The sequence below is a fragment of the Acanthochromis polyacanthus genome, chromosome 3 (genome assembly GCF_021347895.1).
Source record: "Acanthochromis polyacanthus isolate Apoly-LR-REF ecotype Palm Island chromosome 3, KAUST_Apoly_ChrSc, whole genome shotgun sequence".
NCBI classification, from domain to species: Eukaryota; Metazoa; Chordata; class Actinopteri; family Pomacentridae; genus Acanthochromis; species Acanthochromis polyacanthus.
Genome location: NC_067115.1, coordinates 6131432 through 6155998, shown reverse-complemented (window position 1 = coordinate 6155998; position 24567 = coordinate 6131432). Strand labels below are relative to the sequence as shown.

The 24567-nt window shown below is 39.4% G+C and overlaps 2 protein-coding genes across 2 annotated transcripts; one reads left to right on the top strand and one right to left on the bottom strand.

Annotated features, from left to right (window-relative positions):
* Positions 1-3981: 3981 nt before the first annotated feature.
* ubl5 (ubiquitin like 5) lies at positions 3982-7329 on the bottom strand. The gene is made up of 5 exons (XM_022198268.2): positions 7219-7329; positions 6811-6875; positions 5296-5379; positions 5161-5198; positions 3982-4300 (listed from the first exon to the last, which is right to left on the bottom strand). Exons 2-5 carry the CDS (start codon positions 6864-6866, stop codon positions 4257-4259), a joined length of 222 nt encoding a protein of 73 aa, XP_022053960.1. The 5' UTR covers positions 6867-6875; positions 7219-7329; the 3' UTR covers positions 3982-4256.
* A 102-nt stretch (positions 7330-7431) lies between these two features.
* On the top strand, positions 7432-22862 carry pin1 (peptidylprolyl cis/trans isomerase, NIMA-interacting 1). Its single transcript, XM_022198269.2, has 5 exons — positions 7432-7594; positions 10041-10123; positions 11884-11992; positions 12069-12179; positions 21959-22862. The coding sequence occupies exons 1-5, from the start codon at positions 7537-7539 to the stop codon at positions 22066-22068; spliced, it is 471 nt and encodes a 156-aa protein (XP_022053961.1). The 5' UTR covers positions 7432-7536; the 3' UTR covers positions 22069-22862.
* Positions 22863-24567: the final 1705 nt, after the last annotated feature.

Genomic DNA, 24567 nt, shown 5'->3' with positions numbered 1-24567 from the left:
TAAAGAGGCACTGCATGAACAGAGATGGAAAAGGACAAAGGATAATGTTGTGCTAAAAGATGCAATGTCAAAAAACAAGAAAGAGAACAGCATCACCCCCCCATCCAGGATTAAATCTGTCATCAGAAATCAATGGCAGATGTCAGTAGCAGTCTCCACTCTTCTGGTAAAGTTTTGCTCATGCCTTTGGAACTTGACTGCAGGATGGTGCTCCCACATGTGCAGCAGAGTTTCAGTAAGGTCATGGACTGATGGGTAATAAGGTCAGACTCCCTGGCTGCATTCTAATCATCCTGAAGCTGTTGGAAGGATTCAAGTCAGGGTTCTGAGCAGGCCAGTCGAGTCATTCCAGACCAACTAGGAACAACTTTTTCCTTTATAAATCAGTTTTTTTCTACATGGTGGCATTGTGAGGAATAGCTTAGCATAAAGACTGGGACCATTAGATGAGCAAAGGTGTCGCCCAAACAGCTGGAAGGACATGGGTGTCCAAAGTATAATTCTATGCTTTAACATTTACATTTATTTATTGGAATGAAGAGGTCTGAACAACACGCACTATAGCATCATTATGTAACTGTGTCTTTGTAATTGTCATTTTAACGAAGGCTTTTAACGCGTGTGAAAAGCCTTTTTTAACATTAAAAGCCCAGATAATTAGGTGTTAAAACTGTAGTTTAATTATGGAAAAAATACAATTTTTTGGGTTATTTCACATTATTCCATGTCAAATCAACAGGGGCCTTCATACAACTGTCTCTGATTTGCTTCTTTTAAATCATAAAATATGTATATTTAAAATCTGTGACATTTTAGTTTGAATATTTCATGAGATCGTTTTGTTTTTAATTTTTTCCTCAAACTGCTTTCACAGTTTTATTTAAATACACTGAAATTTGAGGCAGTTTGAGCAGCAGTTTCTGAAGATCACTAAGATGGGCATATTTTTAAGTTAAGTTAAATTGTTCTGTATAATTGTTCAAAAAATTAGATGACTTGAAATTAATCTTGTTTTTCTGTCACCCCAGTCGCCAGAATGTTCCCTCTTTTTTGTCAAGCTTTTCTCTTTTTTACAACATACAAGATTACATATTGTTTAATGTACTTAAATATTAAAGTAAGGTACTACACTAATATTTATAATCAGGAGTGTAATTTCATCAGCACCTAGGAAAGAGAAAGTGAATTTCAGCAAAGAGAAAAGACCTGGTGGGCTGAACACAACACTCAGAAAGGAAGTCGCTCTGACAGAGGAGGAGAAACAAGAGATAGTCAGAAACCAAGAACTGATTGAGGGGACGAACAAAGACCTGGAGAGGAAGAAGGAGCTGCAGGAACTTTGCTTCAAAAAGAAAACAAAGAAGAGACCCTTCAGGTGCTTCCAGAACAAAAGAAGCAAAGAAGAGAAGATGGAAGAAAAACTAGATGGAAACAGAGAGAAGAGAAAGCAGTAAAAAAAGGTGGAGAAGAAGAGGTTCTGGAGCCGGTCGCAGCCCCAGAAGAGCGACAGGAAGGTGGAGGAAGCTGTTCCATCTGCCTCCCCACTCCTCCACCTTCTCACCCTTTCTCATTACATCATCCTCACCACTCAAGCCTCTCTGACCCTCTATTGCACCTCACCCCCACCACCCCATTGCCCTTTCCGTATTGTCCTTCTCCTTCCACCCCCATCCCCTAGTCTTTCCTTCTGTTTTACCCCTTCCTACTACCCCCACTACCTCTATTACCCCTTTCAATAATACTAGCAAAATTTATTTTATTATTTCTGATTATGTGGATAACATTAAATCTGTAGAGTTCGTGTCTCGTTTAAAGGTTTTTCAGTGTTTGACAACTCTTACAACGAGCTGAATTAGTTATTTTCAGGTGATGCAGCTTATAAGTAATCAAATCAGCAATTTTAGAGACAAATTAAGCTTGATCTTGTCTTATCTTAAACAAATCCCATTTTAAATATACTATATTGCCAAAAGTATGGGCTCACCCATCCAAATAATCAGAATCAGGTGTCCCAATCACTTCCATGGCCACAGGTGTATAAAATCAAGCACCTGGGCATGCAGACTGCTTTTACAAACATTAGTGAAAGAATGGCTCGCTCTCAGGAGCTCAGTGAATTCCATCATGGAACTGTGATAGGATGTCACCTGTGCAACAAATCCAGTCATGACCTTTCCTCACGCCTAAATATTCCACAGTCAACTGTAATCTGTATTATAAGAAAGTGGAAGTGTGTGGGAACGATAGCAACTCAGCAACAAAGTGGTAGACCACGTAACCTGACAGAGCGGGGTCAGTGGATGTAGAGGCGCATATTGCCAAGAGGTCGCCAACTTTCTGCAGAGTCGATTAGACCTTCAAACTTCATGTGGCCTTCAGATTAGCGCAAGAACAGTGCTTCAGCAGAGAGCTTCATGGAATGGGTTTCCATGGCCGAGCAGCTGCATCCAAGCCGTACATCACCAAGTGCAATGCAAAGTGTTGGATGCAGTGATGTAAAGCACGCCGCCACTGGACTCTAGAGCAGTGGAGACGCCTTCTCTGGAGTGACGAATGGCGCTTCTCCATCTGGCAATCTGATGGACCAGTCTGGGTTTGGTGGTCGCCAGGAGAGCCATACTTGTCGGACTGCATTGTGCCAGGTGTAAAGTCTGGTGGAGGGGGGATTATGGTGTGGGCTTGTTTTTCAGGAGCTGGGCTTGGCCCCTTATTTTCCAGTGAAAGGAACTCTGAATGCTTTAGCATACCAAGACATTTTGGACAATTCCATGCTCCCAACTTTGTGGGGACAGTTTGGAGCTGGCCCCTTCCTCTTCCAACATGACTGTGCACCAGTGCACAAAGCAAGGTCCATAAAGACATGGATGACAGAGTCTGGTGTGGATGAACTTGACTGGCCTGCACAGAGTCCTGACCTCAACCCAACAGAACACCTTTGGGATGAATTAGAGCAAAGACTGAGAGCCAGGCCTTCTGGTCCAACATCAGTGTGTGACCTCACAAATGCACTTCTGGAAGAATGGTGAACAATTCCTATAAACACACTCCTAAACCTTGTGGACAGCCTTCCCAGAAGAGTTGAAGCTGTTATAGCTGCAAAGGGTGAACCGATGTCATATTGAGCCCTATGGATGAGGAATGGGATGTCACTTACATTCATATGTGAGTAAAGGCAGTTGAGCGAATACTTTTGGCAATATAGTGTAGCTTTAGATAGAATTTCTCACAAGTCATGGCTTTTATGAGGCTTCAGGGAGTCTTTTATACCAGCTGTGATGTTAGATTATTTATGAAGCAGCTGTATTTTAGGCTGTAGTCAGTCCTAGTGTTTCTCACTACATAACATTTATCCTGAATATTTGTGTTGAATTCTTGAGAGTCTAAGTGACTCAGTGTCTGTGCTTCTAAGTCGATTCTTTGGTCTAACTGTTGAAAAGACTCCTTTTGAAGTGAGAAAAGAAGCTTCTGCACCGAGACTGAGACCAACACAGCTGCCTTTGTTTCAACCCAGAATGCAGAAATGTATCAAATAAAATAAAAATAAAACTTCAAGTCAAGCTCAAGATTGAATTAAAAATTAAAAGATTGAATTAAAACACAAACTGAAATGTTGTGCAGCACCTTCCAGCTGAAATTACACACAGATAATAAATATATATAGTGGATGAGCTTTCTAGACATTTAACATAGTCTGGTAATATTCTACATAATATTGCATACTGCAAAGAAAACATTCAGGCAACTGGGTTACCACAAAAATAAGAATCATTCAATCTCAAATTATCAAATTTTTACAACAATAAAAGAAATTAGTACTATTTCACTTAAACAATCATCAGTAAATTTCACAGTATTTATTTTAAATGATGTGCTTTTCATATAACTATATATATAATAACTATTCATATAATGTCGGCTTAAATTTTAATGTGAAGAAGAATTACAGACACAAGAAGTAATTCAGTGAGCAGCACTCAGTCATACAGGTAGGTAAACATCAGCTTTATTTCCAAAATATCAAAACAAAAATTATTGTAAAACAACATGTCTTTCACACAAATCTGTGGGCAAAAATGAACAACTAAGCTTAGTCAATGTGTGTTCTGCTTCGCCTGTCTGTCACTCTGATGTGGTGGTTTCCTGCGACCGATTCCATTACTTCCATCTGTGTGTGTGTGTGTGTGTGTGTGTGGTTGTGTGTGTGTTGTAAGGAAAAGGTCTGTATGTACACCTTTGACTTGTATTCCATCTCTGGTCTACTGGTAGTACAGCTCCAGGTTCATCCCATCGTGGATTTCATCTGAACAGGTCTTAGTTAAGTATAACAGGTCAGGACAAAAACAGCACAGTGCAATTTTATTTATCATGTAAATAAGTAACAATAAGGCAAGTGTTTAACAAAGCAGAACATAAATATGCGGTGATGATACTTTCAGTCATTACGCTTTGATTCACTGGAACGTGAACCAAAAATCCTTTTATTCTTTCTGGATGTTATCATTTTATGGCTTTAAGTTTTTACATTTATATTTTTCACTTCTTTCTAGTAACATTTCACATATTTATTATTATTTTTGTTGCCTGCCTATAACCATCTCTTGTTTTGTCTTATTCCACTGTTTTAGTGTTAATCTCCAAATCAGTTGTTGTTTTAGGTTAGAAACCATAAAGGGATGCACAATATATATCTTCATCTATTATCTGAACTAGAAAACATTGCAGCTCTTCTGTGACTGAATGATGTCATCTGCAGATTGATGGATTTAAAGGAGTTCCTTTGCTGCTCATTGGCACTTTGAGAAACAAAAATGTGTTAAATACAGTATGTCTAAAAAAATGCACTGACACTGGGGAAAATATGCAGTTAGCCAAAAAAGTTAGCTTTTACTGGGTCTACTGCAGCTGCAAGATTAATGTTAAAGGTTACTGTTTATGTCCAGACTGATTTCTGATATTGACCGAAAAAGTCTCTCTTTGTGCATATCTGCATTTAATTTGCACATCTTTATTAATGTCTACTTCTTAAAAAGATCAGGATTCTTACTGTCACAGTATGAAATGTGCGTAAACCTCTGTGAGCGAATCAAAAAGGGATGCTACAGTATCAGCACTGAGCTACAGACATTAAGAGAGCAGCGGGAGAGATTGGTGAAAGGATACAGTCACCCAGTGACACGTGGTCTTTAAATATGGTGTACCTGTAGAAAAAGAGGAAGAACGTTTAGCTGCTAACAGAAAATGATAACAGACATTTATTACCATCAAACAGGGCAAGGTTTCACACCAGCGTCTTACCATTTCTTTAATACGATCTTGTCGTATCGTGTTCCTGTCTGGGCTGCAATCAGCTTCTTCAGATCTCCAATGGTATCCTCTGAGCTGAAACATGGACGTTAAGGAAGGAGCAATATGATGTGGCATAGAAAAAACATTCAGGTACATGCATGCTGGGCTTTTATCAAGCAGCAAACCATTGTTATACAGCTATATTTGTAAAAGCCCAAGTCCACCTAAGGTCAGTGTGTTAACATTCTCCCCTTTTTCTTCATGCAGCTTAATCTGACTCTTCAAATGCAACCCAGTATTGATTTGCTTATCTTGCATGAATTTGTCAGGGTGACAGCACACATTTTTCTTTGGGAAAAGAAAGACAACATGATTAGAAAGTGCTCTCACTACTGGGTGACACAGCACTGTGGCTTAAGACAACACATTTTTACTGCAACTGCACTTAATAAACAGCTCTTGAAAGACGAAAACATACAGGGCATAGCAATCAATCTCAGTTAAATATTTCAGTCACAATTTCAGCAGCAGCTGTAGCCAGTTCATTGGTCCCTCAGCTTTTATGGTCGAGTTGTTATGGACCAGTTGTTTAGTGGCCTGTCACCACTGAACTGATTACAACCCACTAAAAACATTGCATAAATCAGCCTCTCACATACCAAGAAGATTGGCGTAAATAGCTGATAGTTAATCATAACGTCTTTTGGCTTTAAAGGGCAATAATTAAGTGTACAACCATTTAGGCCATTTGAACAATGTGTTTATAAATGTTTAATATAATATAAACGTTTAATACATCACATTAACTTAATATACTGACGGTAAATAATCAGAAGGTTGAAAATCATTATAAATGAGGAATGTCCATGTGTGAACCATTGAAGACAATGGGTTTTATAAGACCCACTGTGACGTTTCATCTGCTGAATACACAACATGCAAGGCCACCATGTGCAGGACACAAGACCGGCTTAGGCTAGAGACTGTGTGAGGTTTTGATGTGAACATGTCATGCAGCTCCCCAACATAAGAGGAGAATCAAGCGATGACACACTGGTGGGCTGGGTGGAGAAAGATTTTTGAGTTAACAAGACTTTTGGGGGACAGTTTTAGTAGTGCTGCAGACCAGCTTGGTTTGTTTGTACTCTCTGTGTGGTGTACAATGAATCTGGCCTAGGGTGAAGCTGCTCAAAATTTATTTAAACAATTTAATCAATGTGGAGGTCTGAATATTTCCCCACATCACATGAAATAAATAAGAAAATATTAGCATGGCCTCTGAGAAACAGTCATGTGCACACTCACTTTTTCCTAAAACCAAATGGGGAAATTGATTCACTGTAAAAATCACTCTGCAAAGTTATCCATATTGTAAATAAATCATAGGGAAATCAAGCATATAATAAGAGTTGAAGTGCAATGAAAACACTTCTAGACTTAATTTGAGCTTCTAATGTCAACTCACGTCTCGCTCCTCGATTCCTAAAGAAAATCAGCATTAGATCCAGTTTCTGTAAAGGATACTTGCACTTGACCCGGACTTTCTTGCCCAGTCGATCGTTGCAAACCACCTCGATCATCTTCAGATCCTGCCATCCGGTGGAGAAAAAAAACATATTAGCGCCACATGTGGGACAGTTCAGCCGATTGACACCATTCCCTCATACAGAGGGGTAATGCCGGTATAAATAGCTAGACTTTATGTCTAATGTATTTCTTTTATGCACAACGTACGAGGCAAACAGAGCCAGTGAAACTACAGTAAATGATCCAGGCAGTTTTGTTTAGCTAATGTTAGCTTACAACATCGTCGCATTACTGTTAGTGTATAGACAAATGTACGCAATATTACTAAGCATTACACGTACACCAGGATTAAGTCGATCATTGCGTCACTTTATTAAAAGTCTGTTTTAAATCCGCAGCGCATACCTGTTGATTTCCACCGGACAAACAAATACTCCCTTATCGCTAATATTTTCTGAAACGCTCTCGGTCCTGCTTACCGTAAAGCTGATTTAATTGCGTGTTGACGGCTCAGCCAATCAAGTTAGCACGTGGATGATTGACAGTACAAATTGACCTACAGCAGGACAGATGACCCCATAGAAGGCGGGCTTAAACGGAAAACAACTTGTACCGTCAATACGCCGCTAACTGTCGTAATCTGCTTAGCTGCAGCTCAGTCTGCCACACGGTAGCTACATTGAAATTAAATTTGAAAACGCGGCTGCTGACAAAAAAAAAATCATGGCAGACGAGGAGAACCTACCGCCTGGATGGGAGAAAAGAATGAGCCGCAGTTCAGGTAATAGAACATAAGCCACGAGAAGCTAAATGTGCTGGACAGCTAGCTAAATGGCAGTAGTAAACTTAGCTCAGCAGCTAGCAGCTCAGCATCGTGGTTTAGTGCTGAAAAGAAAGAGAGGGAACTGTTAATTCTATTATTGCAGGCTGAAACTAGCGCGTGGTTACTCGGTGCTTGAGGAGTGTTTTCTTAAATGTGATGTTTTGGCTATTATTGGGTGTGTTGCTTCATGATGGCACCATTGCTGATCCATATGGATCCATTAACCTGGCTGCTGCAGGCAGGCCCTGCATGACGTCATCCCGCCCAGTACCTCACCTGCAGACTGCAGGAGCACCAGCAGGGGTTTAATGCAAGCATACTGGGTGGCCCAAAAGCTTCCAGCGTCCATTTCTGTCAGGACATAAACCTCGCACTGTTTCCCTTTCTCCTGTGCAGTTGTCCCATCACATTACGCTGCGCCTGTCTGCTGTAGTTCATCTATAGATGCGCTTCTTTGTTCCTTAAAGGTCCCATATGGTGCTCATTTTCAGCATAATAATGAAAGTCTCACATGTGAACATTTTCAGTTAAAAAAATGCCAGAAAGGTGGTTAATTCATCATGACTGTTTAATCCCTGGTTTTAGCCCTGTTCCAAACAGGCTGTATAAGAGCCAGTGGAAGCTGTTTCTGGCCACGCCCCCTTCAGGAAAAAGACTGTCTGTGTCAGTCATTGACAGTATATGTAAATGAGATACCAGGGTTTGCTCTCGCTTCTAACATTCTCTCTGAGCATTCATTTTACACAAAAGTATCACTAAATTTTTATTGTGTTTAACTCATTTGTATAGTGAAATTGTAAATCAATGTTACAGTTATAAAATCAGTATTTTAACGGTGCACAGCTGCACCTAGGGAAATGACTCTAATCATTGTGACTGCTGGTTAAGCATGTAGTCTTAATGCGCCGTGTTAACATACAGTATATGTGAGCAGGAGAGAAGTAAACAGATTTAAAGACCAGCTGTATTTGAAGCACAACAGGCAACATGATAACCCACCTGGTCCATGTTAATTGGTGGCAAATTGGTCAGTTAGTTTCTACCATTTTCAGAACATCCATCAGCGTTGCAGTCTCCACAGAGCTCTGACTTGCGGATTACAGGCACAGCTAATGGTAACCTGAGTCACATTAACCACACAATGTGTTGGATCCTCAGTTCCTGACATGCTGGGAATGCAGGAACACCTTTATATTCAGGCTAAGTCCTTATGGCTAACAACAGAACATTTTGTGTGATTTGTTTGAGGCTAAAACATTTTAGAGTTTAGAAAATCACCAAACCCAGTACACTGAGGGTTCACCTGGAAGCAGCAGACAGGATTATATAAAGTTTGAGCTGATCACTAATGATTTGTGTCAGTCAGTACTGCATCCACCACAGGATCTCCTCCCAGTTTGTAGGATTTCAAGGTGTGCTCGACAGGGAGGAGAGTCTCTTTGTTGGGCGTAATCTAGAAAACCTCCAAAAGAAAGTGCCCACCAAGAGGAATCCCAATCAGATGCCCAAACCATCTTAGCTAAGTCCTTTCAGTATGAAGGAGCAGTGACTAACACCAGATCCCTTCAGAGCTCTTTAAGTCTATTGCACAGTGAATATTGTACTGACGTTTGAGTTTTAAAAATCAAGTGTAAATCATATCAAGTTAAATAACGGTCAGAAAAATGCAATTAGATATTTTCCCAAAGTCCATCAGCTGTAGTTATTTAAACAGAACGGGGTCATGGTTTCTGTCTTAGTCAGTTTGCGTCATTGTGGCTTTTTGAAAAAAAATTCTGCAGCTGTGTTCTCATGAACTCAGTTTCCAGCAAGAGAAACAATGACAAACTCACCGCATTGTTACCTGCCTGGCATTCGGTCACATGCACAAAATCAGTTACTAGCAGTTAAAGAAAATGACATATTTAGAAGTTACCGTGTCCGATGTAACCGTCAGGAGTTGCTGTAAAGCAGCACGACTTCAAAAGAATCCAAATGTGGCTGCATGACAGCTGGAAGTGTAAAACAAGCAGTGGTTTGCTAACACAGTTTGGAAGCCACCAATCCTCCTGCTTCCAATACCTCAGTGCAGCCTTGATCTAATATTATTGCTATCTTTTTTCCCCATGTTTACAATCCGTTCCCCTCACTGCGTGAAACATATTGGAGTAGTTTTTGTGAAGCATCATGAGGCCTGGAACAACTGAGCTGTGACTGAATGAATACAGCTGACAGGAGAAACCATGAAAATCGCCTTTTATCTGACTCGATCACAGCCGAGACAATCTGCTGCGATGTAACGACACTTATACATGTCTGGCAACTCCGATCAGTTACCACAGCAACTGCATACGATGACAGATCAATGTTGTGGTCAAAGAAATCAGCGAATGCAGCTTTAATGGCTTGATGTTTTTCCCTGCAGGCAAGATTTACTACTTCAACCATATCACCAATGCCAGCCAGTGGGAACGTCCAGTGGGAGATGGCCGTGGAGAGCCAGATCAGGTTGGACTTATTATAATATTAACAGTCAACTTTTGTTATACATTGCTTCTCTGAGAATTACAAAGTGCAGGGATGGCAATTTTCTGCGGATCCGCGGATTTCCGCCGATTTAATTTCAAATTTGAACACTTTATTGTCGCTGATGTTAACGTCGTTAACGGACTCCCGCAAGACTTTCACTGAAGCTGTCGTTTGATTGTAAACGGCCCAGCCATAGACATATATACGTAGACGCCTCATAGGCTGTCGCGAGATGTGCTTACAGCCCCGCCATCTTGAACCGGGGCCAGCGGAGGCAGCAGTGCATAGACATGTACGAGGCAAGAGGTACTGTTGAATCTCAAAGTGGAATTATTCGCAGAATTTTGAACCGATTGCCAAACTGTTTGATTTTTTTAGAAACGTCACACGTGTAGCTACTATACAAGGTGCTCGGACATTTTTTACAATGCTGGTTTTGCCACTCAACACTTTAGCTACACACTGTCTCCCTCTGACTCCAGCATAGTTATTTAAACAGCAGATGAGCTTCGCAAAAGATGCTGGACTTCTGTTCAGCCTATGGATGCTCTAATGAGCGCTGTAAGGAAACAAGAGCTCGTGGGATTACTTTTCACATGTAAGATGTATGTAAGGAATAATATATTGTTATCAGAGTGAAATAGAGTGAAATAAACGCTGACAAGACGGATAGAACCCCATCGACTCCGTGTCTGGCTTCTACCCATGATCTAACCAGCTCTCTACATCATTCTGTGTATTACACAGCTGATTACCGGTGAAATAACTGATCTGAGACCATTTTTTGTTAAAAATTCGATGTCATGAATCTAGCATTCCTAGCAACAGCCTGTTACAAAGAAAGAAAACAGACTTACTGCAGTAATTGGTGGGTTAGAATACAGCATCTGATAGATCTAAAAATAGCCCTGACTTAAACAAGTCCAGTATTATTATGTTTTTGCTCATTTTTCAGCCCCCCCCCATCAACAACTTTCAGCTAAAATCAGAATTTGCTGTTGCCATCGCTGAAAGTGTCTTACAGCAAACCATAAAAAAATGTCTGAGTTAATTTAGTGATGTGATGATTAAAATTACTGAGTTTACAAGGCCTTTTGAAGCTGCCATGTGAACAGATTTAAGCCTCTGAGTGTTGAACTTATAAAGAACAGGGACAGCTAGTGGTTAGAATAAATTATACATGGGATATTTGAAACCATAGTGGTGCTGTACAAATGTGCTCCACTGCACAGAGTAAATTAATGGACAGTAATAAAATAATAATTTAAACAAAATCACAAATGTAATGTTCTGATATACTGATTGAGATGAAAATGTTTGTATTTTTTGTCTTTGCCATTTCTTCTAAATGGTGACGTAATGTTTAATGACTTGGGTCAAAGTTTACTGGACATCATCTTTGAGTTGTACATCACCAAGTCTCATTAGCTTTTCTTCCTTTTTATCTCATCGATGTGGTAATACAGATTTAATGTTCCCAGACTTGGTATACCTGCTCAGAATATGTGCGAGTCTTGTCAGAGATCGGCTGCATAGTATTTGGAGATCTGGAAAGTTTGATTAAACTTTCTTATTCAGAACCTTCAGAGAGAAGTAGATAAATGGAGTTCAGCTATTATTAGATGCATTATTTACACTTGATTGTGATTTTCATACCAGCCTACAGTGAGCTGTTGTGTGAGTAAACCTTTTTTTAAAGAGTCACAGGTTTGTCATCCTCTAATCCTCTACACACTCAGGTGCGCTGCTCTCACCTCCTGGTGAAGCATAATCAGTCACGTCGACCATCTTCCTGGCGGGAACAGAATATTACACGATCTAAAGACGAGGCCCTGGATCTCATTCAGAGTGAGTAAGCCGGAGCACAGAACGAGGTTGGACGGACACCGATGGATGTATGTGACGTCTTCTCTTTCCTCTGCAGAGTACATAGAACAGATCAAGTCTGGACAGGAGAAGTTCGAGTCTCTGGCCTCTCAGTTCAGCGACTGCAGCTCAGCTAAGAAAGGTGGAGATCTGGGACCGTTTGGCAGAGGTAAACTCATCATCACACCAGCAGCTTCACTACCTCAGCTCAGTCTCTCATTTAGTGTTTCTTTCGTGTGTCTTCCTGAACGAACGATCGATGTTCCTGAACGTTACTCTCCATATTCCGAGACAAACTGGCGTCCTTTCCAGCAGCTGCTAAAAGAAACTGATGAAATTAGTGATTTTGGCTTGCATGAAGAAACTACAACTGCAGCTTCATGGGGACTTAATTATCCATAAAACTCTCCAATGCTGTCTTCTTATCGTGTGTGTGTGTGTGTGTGTGTGTGTGTGTGTGTGTGTGTGTGTGTGTGTGTGTGTGTGTGTGTGTGTGTGTGTGTGTGTGTGTGTGTGTGTGTGTGTGTGTGTGTGTGTGTGTGTGTGTGTGTGTGTGTGTGTGTGTGTGTGTGTGTGAGAGACAAACTGTCTGATCTAATATGAGCTAGCCACAACCTCATTTTGTGCTCACCTCTTCTCTCGAGCGCTGACATTTAGACCACAGGCCTCTGGGGCCAGTGAGAAACTGTGTTTGTTAAAGGCTGCAAAAAACATAAATATTGACGTGAAGAGTTTTAGTCTCTCTACACCTGACCCCTCAGACCTTAACCACCGAGGCAGCATATGATTGTTGTAGGGATTAGGTTTGTTCTTTCTCCTTTAGCAGCCCTTAATAAAACACCACAATGAATTCTGGGCACAGAGGAGTATTCATGTGGAGAGACAGGGATGGGTATGTGTCGACGTATTTTTATGTCTGGTTTTCCCTCGTGTACGTCTCGACATGTCTTTGTCACCCACCGTGGGATAATATCTGTCTGTCTTTTACAAGATCTTACAAACCTCCACCCTCACGATTTAGACATGTGAAGCTGTTGAGAAAGGATCTGTTCCAAGGCACTATGTTTAGTTTAGTTGAGATTTTTCATGTGGTTTTCTTACTCTTTAAAACAGGGGTGTCAAACCTGTGCAAAACCAGCCATCAAAGTGTAAAACGTACAGAGAAGACATTAACTGCAGATTGTAAATTAGTAAAACTATGAATTTAAAGTAATAAAATCATAAAAGTTGTTTTGATCATAAAGTAAAATACTAGATTGTTCACTGTTCTTTTGTATCTCATTTTTGTAATATTTTATCTGGTTTTTGTTCTTTTTGGGGGTTTTTTTTGTCTGACTTTTGTTGTTTGTCTCATGTTTTTGTCTCGTTTGTGGGTTTTTTGTCAATTTTTTTGTCAGTTTTTTTCTTTTTTGTCAGTTTTTTGTCTCATTTGTGTCCATTTTTGTCACTGTAAATTGTCTAATTTTTTGTCTCTTTTTTGTTTAATGTTGTGTCGTTTGTCTCGTTTTTTTTTGTCATTTTGCTTCTCATTTTTGTAATATTTTATCTTGTTTTTGTTGTTTTGAGTTTCCTGTCTGGGTTTTTTCGTTTGTGTCATATTTTTGTCATTTTGTTTTCTTTTTGTCTCGCTTGTGTTTTTTGTCAGTTTTTTGTTGTTTTGTTCCTTTTTTGTCACTTTCTAACTTTTTGTCTTTTTTAATTAAGTTTCGTGTCGTTTGTCTCATTTTTTTGTCTTTTTGCATCTCATTTTAGTAGTATTTCGTCTTATTTTTGTTCTTTTTTGTCGTTTTTATCATACATTAAAATACCATATCATTCAGTTCCAGATACCTGTGACTAAATGTTTTATTCCTTTGTAGACACTCTGTGATCGGGAAGTTGTAATGTGTAAAAGATAAACCGAGGCATAATATTGTTGAAATTCAACTTATTTTTCATGAGAAATTTCACATTGTTCAGAATATTTTTGTAAACAATAATTCCTTAAATGTGAACATTTTCAGAACATACTTTTTTGCAGAAAAACAAAGGAAACATTTGTTACTATGTTACATAAGTTATTATGTTGTGATGTTACTGGTCTTCTGGAGATCAAACTTGGATGAATGTGGTTCCTGAACCAGAATGAGTTTGACTCTCCTGCTTTAAACAAAGAATGTACCACTTATATCACTGTATGCTGAATACATTGGGAAGATTTTGCAGTAAAGACAAACAAATTAGAAAGTAAAAGAACCACAGATGTAGACGTAAGAGTCTGCTGATATAAACCAACAGCCACTTTATTCCAACAAGTGTCGACTGTGTGGTCAGAGCCAGGAGTAGTTCCTTCCTCTGTGCCACGGAGCCCAATTTTCAACAAAACACTTATAAAGAAGTCAGTTTTTAGCTCCTGTCACATTTTTCCTCACCATGGTCGTATTTATTCCCACAATATGAAGTCCTGCACCTCTGTGGAAACAGCACAGCCATGGCTAGAAGTAGAGATTACTAAAAAAAAAAACATCTTCAGTGCAGTGGGGCATAGCTTTGTCATAAATCATTAAAATTGTTACAAATGTTACAAAAACCCTCTAATGAAGATTTTGAACATGTCACACATGTTACCGATACTAGAAAAACTTTCCATTCTTGCTTACATCTGTAATCTGCATCACACTTGGCTCCTTCCTGCAGTTCAGCCAAAACATTTCTCATAATTTGTCATGTGACTGTTTTTTTACAGGTGAGTGACTCATAGATTCATTTCCAGCGAAGAAGTGTCACCGATGAGTAGTTCAAGTGGTTTTGTTGCTCTGTTAAGTGTCTTTTCATTTTGTTGCTGTTGCTGACAGTGTGTCTTTTGACCCGCCAGTGGGTTTAACTGTCAGATTGTTAAGATGAACATGGACACGGTAGAACATTTTCTCATTCTCTGCAGTCCAAAGTATATTTTTCCACATCAGTGCCAAGCTCCTCTGACATGCATGCTATTTTAACTTAATGTAATATTTGTAAAACCCTTATATGTTTAATGAACCTCTGGTTGAGTTGTGGAGGTTCTTTTGAAATGCCTTCAAGTGTTGAGTCTCTTCTCTACGAGCACAGAATTTTTTGATGCGTTCATTTCCTGCTTTATTTCACACATTTTATGTTTTTCTCCACTGTTCCTTTTTAGTAAAGACAAAATTACTCCTGAAAATCCATGAAAATATCATTAAAAACTGCAGTATTCAGCTATTTTAGGGAAATATGTAAACAGTATATTTGTGACCCATATTGTAGGATATACATCTTGATAAATGCCACAGAATGGATTCCACATTTGGAGAGTTTTGACACACATGATATTTCAATGAACATTCAGTTTGAAAGGTTTCTTGCTATATAGCAGTTGACTTTATCCTTATTTTCTGTTCTTGTTGATAAAATATTCACCTCTTGAAATTGAAAGAGAACAGAAAGGAAATTACTGAAAGGACAAAAATATGTAGTTGCTTAAATAAGGATTTTCTGTGAGGGAAGCTTGGGAAATGTAGCAATTCTGTAATGATCTGCTGTTTGGGGTTGTGTACTTGGTTGTTGTGGAACTAGTTAATTCCACTGAAATCAGTGCTTCCAAGCTGTGTACGTTTTTTGGTGCTACTTGCCATTTTTCAATTTTTGTGCTTCTCAGATTTATTTCTGGCATCACTGCTTTCACTTTCTAGCTCTGTGTTGGCACGCTTTCAGTTTAAGTCGTTAGCGGTGCTGTACAAATGACACACCTAAGCTTAACTGAATAAGTATAAAGTAAATCAAATGTTTTGTCGAAGATACAGTTGTGGTCAAAAGTTTACATACATTTGTAAAGAACATAATGTCATGGCTCTCTTGAGTTTCCAGTTATTTCTATGTTGAGGCATTCTCTAGCTTGTCAAGTCATAGTTACTGGTAGTAGTGCAATTTGGCAAGTATTCAGTGAATTTCGAGTAAGTAGTGGCTGTTGTTGTGAGTGCTGTGTACATTGCAATGATAGACATGTTTTCATCTAGTGTGACTGGTTTTGGTGTTATGTAAGGATTATTCCGTGAATGATGAGGTAAGAATGGGCACACATAGAAGTCAGACATGTTCAAACTTATTGCTGTAAGGTTTGCCATCTGGAACTAAACATTATCATGGTGATCGTCAACATCAAGTTCATGATTTCTTTTTCCCCCATGAATTTCTTTTATCATCAATAAATATGAAACGAGTATTAGAAATACCAACAGGGCTGTAGTCTTGATGCGTTGAGTCATGACCTATCTTCTGGAGGCAGAGGTTACCAGCACTTCACCTCTTATTTGTTGACTAACAATGAGCTTGTCCTGTTCATTGTCCAGCGAGTGTGTGGATGCGTGTATGATGATCCCAGAGTACTCTCCTCCCTAGAAACAGTGAAGATCTGTTGGTTTCTTCAATGACTTTGAGACGGTTAACCACTAGAAGGTTTAACACCCTTTGTAGTCAGACTTCCCCTCACTGTAGTTGGAGTTTTCCCCCAGGAACCTCTGTTTCTTGTAGTGTGACAGGTGAATCCACGAAGCTCACTCCATCTTTATGGCTGTGGGCGTCGTCAGCAGCACCTGGTAGAGCCCTTCCTACCTATCCTTGCCAGCAAGTTGATTTCTCGCGATATTTGTGAGTTCACAAATCTCTCAAGAAACCATCTTGCTCCGCTCCCGCATTCACTGTTCGTACAGAACCACGTTGGTTCGGGCCAATCACGCAGCAGTATTCGTGTGTGGGGCAGGATATCCGGGTGTGAAGACGACACCAAGCGCCAGTAGATCAAAACAAACATGGCAACGGAGGACAACGATCGTGTAGATGCTATTAAGTCAGTTTTAGCTGAATCTCGTATCGCTTCTTTGAAGGAAGAACAACGAGAGGCGCTTTGTGCATTTCTGAATGGTAAAGATGTTTGTGCTTTTTTACCTACGGGTTTTGGTAAGAGTTTAATCTACCAATTGGCTCCGCTTGTTGTGAAGATCCCGCGATTGGCTAAAAACAAACCTGTCAGAGGCGGGACATACTGTTGCATTGTCCAATCCGTGCCTCTTTCCTCCGAACGGATTTACATGGAGCGGTCCCAGATTGATATTATGGAGTACTATCAAGTACTACACAATTATTAATCTGACTATTGCCAGGTTACTTCCTACCGTGGTGAGGACCAGTGTTTCCTCTTAATGGATTTCACGAACACCCAGTCTCCCACTCGAACCGGTGGGACACCCTCCTGTTGAGAAACAGTCAAACCATGTACACCCTGTTTCTTCCATGCCTTTCTTAAGTCTGTTTTTATTGTTCCGTTTGTTTGTTTTTCTCTTGCTAATCGTGCACTTTGTGGATGATAAGCACAGTGGTTCTTTGAGCAAATGTCTAAGTTTTGAGTCATTTGGCCTATCACCTGATTTGGAAAATGAGTGCCATTTCTGATGATTTTAGCAATACCGTGTGTTGGTATTATTCGTTTGCATAAATTAACACGTTAGGAAATATGCAGGCATGTTTATATATTAATATATTTATATAATAATACATTTATACTTTATTGCATCTGTGCTTTATCAACATGAAATTTTATTTTAGCTTGAGCTGTTGAACTGTGTGATAATTGTTATTGTGGTCTTTATACTGCATACAGAGTGAAGTGTTTGAAATGTACCCAGCTGAGCTTACAGAGATAAAAAGGACCTTGAAGCAAAAGCGAATGTAAGCAAACCATTAGAAACACTGAGTTTTCATCTTGTGCTAGGGAATTTTGTGGTACAAACTAACAGTGAAAATACAGTCTTTGTCTTACAGAAATAATTTTCTGACACATCCCAAATCTCTAAACGTATGAACAACTGAAAATTAGATTCCGGTTTAACGGAGTCCATTGCAGGTTTCTATAATCATTCTTGCAAAGCATACCGGACCATAAACTAATTTCTGTGATCATGCTTGCATACACACGTGGACAAAATTGTTGGTACCCCTCAGTTAAAGAAGGAAAAACCCACAATTCTCACTGAAATCACTTGAAACTCACAAAAGTAACAATAAATAAAAATTTATTGAAAATTAAATAATCAAAATCAGCCATCACTTTTGAATTGTTGATTAACATAATTATTTAAAAAAACAAACTAATGAAACAGGCCTGGACAAAAATGATGGTACCTCTATAAAAGATTGAAACTATTTGACCAGAGTGACATGATTAACTCAGGTGTGTCATTTAATTGACATCACAGGTGTTTCCAAACTCATAATCAGTCAGTCTGCCTATTTAAAGGGAGACAAGTAGTCACCCTGCTGTTTGGTGAAAAGGTGTGTACCACACTGAACATGGACAACAGAAAGCGAAGGAGAGAATTGTCCCAGGACATCCGAAAAAAAATTATAGACAAACATCTTAAAGGTAAAGGCTATAAGACCATCTCTAAACAGCTTGAAGTTCCTGTGACAACAGTGGCTCATATTATTCAGAAGTTCAAGACCCACGGGACAGTAGCCAACCTCCCTGGACGTGGCCGCAAGAGGAAAATTGATGACAAATTGAAGAGACGGATCGTTCGAATTGTATCCAAAGAGCCCAGAGCAACCTCCAAAGAAATTAAAGGTGAACTTCAAGGCCAAGGTACATCAGTGTCAGATCGCACCATTCGTCGTTGTTGGACTTCATGGGAGACGACCAAGGAGGACACCACTGCTGAAAAAAACTCATAAAAAAGCCAGACTGGAATTTGCAAAAATGCATGTTGACAAGCCACAAAGCTTCTGGGAGAATGTCCTTTGGACACATGAGACCAAACTGGAGCTTTTTGGTAAGGCACATCAACTCTATGTTCATAGACTCAAAAACCAAGCATACGAAGAAAAGAACACTGTCCCTACGGTGAAACATGGAGGAGGCTCAGTAATGTTTTGGGGCTGCTTTGCTGCATCTGGCACAGGGTGTCTTGAAAGTGTGCAAGGTACGATGAAATCTGAAGACTATCAAGGCATTCTGGAGAGAAATGTGCTGCCTAGTGTCAGAAAGCTTGGTCTCAGTCGCAGGTCATGGGTCTTCCAACAGGACAACGATCCAAAACACACAGCCAAAAACACCCAAGAATGGCTGAGAGAAAAGCGTTGGACTATTCTAAAGTGGCCTTCTATGAGCCCAGATCTGAATCCCATTGAACATATGTGGAAGGAGCTGAAACATGCCATTTGGAGAAGACACCCATCAAACCTGAGACAACTGGAGCTGTTTGCTCATGAGGAGTGGGCCAAAATACCTGTTGACAGCTGCAGAACGCTCATTGACAAATACAGAAATCGTTTAATTGCAGTGATTGCCTCAAAAGGTTGTGCAACAAAATATTAAGTTATGGGTACCATCATTTTTGTCCAGCCCTATTTCATTAGTTTGTTTTTTTTAAATAATTATGTTAATCAACAATTCAAAAGTGATGGCTGATTTTGATTATTTAATTTTCAATAAATTTTTATTTATTGTTACTTTTGTGAGTTTCAAGTGATTTCAGTGAGAATTGTGGGTTTTTCCTTCTTTAACTGAGGGGTACCAACAATTTTGTCCACGTGTGTATGACATCCTGAACTCAAATTACAGGTAAGAAACAATAGAAGCATATGTGGTGCAGATATTGTGAATTCAGTTCATGTTTCTACTGCTTTTTGTAAGAAAGTTTTTCCCCCCTTTTTAAAAAAAAAAAACAACAACACAAAAACACTATCATTTTTAGTGTCTTAAAACCATACTTTATATTAAGTGCAATTGACAAACTGATATCTAGATTTTAAATCTAAAGCTACCCACACATAATAGGAATTACATTATCAAGTTATTGCAGCTAGTATTCATTATAAAAGCTGGGTTAATTTAATCAAATGAAGACAATGTTGTAATAAATAAATTGTAATACATTTTTTACAGTTGATCTAGGAGGTCAAACCCCTACTGATATTTCATCTCTGCAACACGGAAGAGCACTTCTTCTTAAGGCCCTGAAGAAATGATGAATCCTTTGTGTATCTTCTTTTTTTTTTATACTGGAAGGACAGATATAATACTACATCAGCAGATACATGTACTGCTGCTGCTGCTACTATAACTGCCTGTATACAAAGCAGGTTTTCAACACTCACTCTTTGAGTGTCAATGCATTGTGCAGTACCTGTCGCTTGTTCCTGGTGCTGTTCGCTTTTATTCGAATCCCGTCAACCTGGAACCCCACGGAGCCTGAAGAGGGTTTAACCGGCCGTCGTGGAATTCAACCACGAAGGTCTTTCGTCCCTAACCTAGTTCCAGGGGGCTGTGCACAGACTTCGGTCTCCCTCGAACTGCTCCTTAGGGTTCCAGGTGTTTTTGGCATCCGGCTCGAAGGACCAATTTATGTTGGGTTTAAAACCTGAAAAACACAGACAGCACAAGGAAGGAGAGACGGCACTCGAGCTCTTGTATTTTACTTGCCACAAGGGGAGAGAGACAGGCTGTACACACCGTAGCATCAGCCACCTAACTCCAATGAGCCTGTGTCTCCCCTGCGTCTTTTTATTTGCTTCAGACAGGAATGTAACATAGAGGGTGGTACCATGACTCAGCATGAGATGACAATGGGTAAAACCTTCTTCACAAGCAGTAAGATATTAACAGAAAGACCTTCAGAGGCAGACATGTGGTATTTGTGTCTGCTTTCTTTATCTTCATCACCGAGAAGGCCTAGTTCTGGTCGCCTCTCGGTATGTGCTGTGCTACATGTTTCTGTCATAAAGTACATGTAGAATCATGGTTTAAAGTACATACAGAGTCATGGTTCAAAAGGCACATATGTTTCACAGTCACTCAATGATAAATTAATGATAATCTAAAAGCAAGTATTCTATTCTAAGTATCCTAAGTATATTTCTTCTAACATAAGTACTATAAGTATTCTAAACATAATTCTTCTAACAATACTTCTTTGTCACCAAAAACATTCATGAAGTTTGGCTTTTTTATGACTTTATTGTGGGTTAGCAGAAAAAGTGACCAAATCTGCGGGGTCAAAAATATACATAAAGCGATGCTGATATTTGGCGATGAAAAACACACTTGACTGTGGACACTGACACCTGTGTTCCAGCAGCTTCTAATTCTTGGCAGATCTGCTTTTTGGTGGTTCTCAGTTGACTCTTCACCCTCCTGACAAATTTTCTCTCAGCAGCAGGTGATAGCTTGCATTTCCTTCCTGGTCATGGCAGTGACAAAACGGTGCCATGCACTTTATACTTACAAACAACTGTTTGCACTGTTGCTCTTAGGACCCATAGCTGCTTTAAAACGGCTCCAAGCGACTTTCCTGACTTGTTCAAGTCAATGATTCGCCTTTTCAGATCCGTGCTGAGCTCCTTTGACTTTCCCATTGTAACGTTTGTATCCAATGAGCCCTATTTAAATGGCCTCAGAGAAGTAACCAGCTGTAGTAACTCATAATCACTCACAACAAATTAAGAGGAAATGCTATGAAGCTTGTTTCATTGACACAACTTTCTAAGTCACCAAAATTGATCATTCATGCTACTTTATGTATATTTTTGACCCAGCAGATTTGGTCACTTTTTCTGTTAACCCTCAATAAAGTCATAAAAGAACCAAACTTCATGAATGTTTTTTTGTGTGACAAGGAAGTATCTGTTCCAATCACTCTATCAGAGAAAAATCAGTATTGTAGAAATCACTGAAAACTCAAGAGAGCCATGAAATTATGTTCTTTACCAGTGTATGTAAACTTTTGACCACAACTGTAATTATAAAATAAATGCTACCGAAAATGTTATTTCAAAGCGAATTCATTATTTTGTGTCGACACTGGAGACACAGGAAGTTAAACGTGATCATTTCCATTTTTATGAGTGTAGATAATCGGTTTATTACTTTAACATGCTTCATCTGTGTCTCTGCTTCAGGTCAGATGCAGAAACCTTTTGAAGACGCCTCCTTTGCTCTGAAAGTGGGAGACATGAGCGGGCCTGTTTTTACGGACTCTGGCGTCCACATCATCCTACGTACTGGTTGAAAAGAAGACTGTACTTTCCTCTTACATCTTCATGCACACACACACACACACACACACACACACACACACACACACACACACACACACACACACACACACACAGTCCGAACCAACCAAGCCTGCGACTTATGACCAACACCACCCAGTAAACAAAGCTTACAGCCTGTGTCGTATTATTTTAGGCGGACTCATGTCGCTCCGAGCACCATCAAACATGTATGAATGTTTTCATTACGCTGAGCATCCAGGAGTATTTGTCATTATTCCTTAAGACCTCAAGCTTGTATTAACCGAGGAAATGCAGTTCTATAAAAACATGAGTGCCTGTGGACATCACTGCCTCATGGAAACTGTCTCACTCTTGAGTCAAGTTCAATAATGCAAAAGCTTGGTATTGGTATGTGCATGTCTTCAAAAGGACCATTCACTTCATGTTTCCCTGTAACCTTTTCCACTTCTGCTGTTTGTGCCAAAGCAGCTCCTCTAACTTTATTATTGTTTAGGAAAATGATGACTGAAATACTTTTTAACCATTGAAGTTGGGCGAAAGCATTGCTGTTCTCCCTACTTTGCATTGATCCAAGTTTTGTCATTTTCAATGATTTAGTTATTTGTTTTCATGATCCTGTTTGAGAAGTGCATGGATTCTCCACTTGGATACGCCAAGACGGCACCATAGAAAGCTTGCAGGTTTTAACTTTAAGCTCCACTGCTTTTAAAAACAGCAATGTTCAGATGAACTGTTAACACTGTTGTCACTGGAGCATCAATAAATAAAATCTTTCTTTTTGTAAGTCTTGTGCTTGTTTTTTTTTTAATGTCCTGTTTGTCAGAAGACCACAGGTCTGTATGTTAAAGATGTAAACCTACTTTGAAGCAGAGAAAACAACTAATCATTTGAGCTTTGAATAACAGTCAACAGCTTCTTTGACCTGGAGATCTGAGCAGTGGGCTTGTTTCAGCACATCACATTCATTGTTCTGGGGGCCTTGGAGGCCAGGTCCACATGTTGAGCACTTGGTTGTGTTCATTGAGCCATTTCTGAGCAGGTTTTGCGTTACGGTGAAACATGTAGTCCTGCTTTGGGGAGCTGTTCTCTCCATTAGGTGGGTGTGCTTGATCTGCAGGAATGTTAGGATGGGTGGTACACGTCAAAGTAACATCCACATAAATGCCAGGATCTGAGGTTTCCCAGCAGAGCATTGCACTGTAACAAGATCAGTGGTTTTACTCTTGTGTCTGATTGGTGTACACACTCTATTCTCCAGGTCCTGCTTGTGTTTGGTGGGTGTGATTGTGAGAGGAAGCTACTGTCTTATGCAGTGTTTCTCAAGCGACTGTGGGGGAAAAATTTGTGAGAACTATTGTCTTCACATCAGCCTGTTGTTCACAGCTCACAATACTCGTTAGACTGCGCTGGCAGTTTCTCAGTACAAAGAACACAAGTCCATACTTGCTTACTTGGCAAGTATTTGATTATGTCACCACCTCGGCTCATCTACTAGGGGTGTCGCACGACTTTGCAAAGTTTAAAAATTACAGAAAAGATATTAACTGTAAATTGTAAAACTGTACATTTTAAATAATTCTAGACCTTGACAAGTTGTTTTGATCATAAAGTAAAATACTACATTGTTCAGTTCCAGATACCTATGTCTAAATGTTTTGTGCCTTTGTAGATAAACTAATCTGAGTTGTGTAAATGATCGACTGAGGCATACTACATTGTTGAAATAGAACTTCAGGTTGTTCATGATGTTTTGTAAAATGATGGTTCATTAAATGTGGACATTTTCAGAATTCCCTCTTTGGAACTAAAACAAAGGGAAAAAGTTTATAGTTGTGGTGATTTATAGGTTATTATGCTCTGATTTTACTGGTGCGGCCCACTAGAGATCACATTGGGCTGTATGTGGCCCCTGAACTAAAAATGAGTTTGACATTCCTGATCTTTACTGTGAAAACCAACAAAATGAAATCAGAATAACACAGCCAGAACTCATCGTCCATTCTAAGCACACCTGAATTCAATTTAGATTTGCAGTCATGTCAAAAAATAAGTGTGTTCATAATTTGACTTTTCTAACATATTTGAACAAACACTTGACCCCATTTGTGTATTTTTCCAGAACAATGTTTTCTTTTATACCACAGAAATCTAATGTCATTCCAGTCATAGTAAAGTAGAAGCCTGGTGTAAATGGTTCTTAAACACTCACAGCACACATTATTTCTGCCAGGTTAACACACACACACTTCTTATTTTGTTGTAGAGAGCTGATGTTAAATCTGCACATTTGTGTACTGTGCAGTTTGCTGTAACCTCACTGACATTTGTATTAAAGCAAATAACAAAAACAAGCATTGAAACATAGTTTCACTCAATAAGTGTTAGACTATCTGGCCAGAACTTTAATGTGGAAAAAATAGAAATTTATGAGAGACAATACAGATGATTTTCTAACATTTGAAAATCTACAGAATCTGTCATTTAAAAAA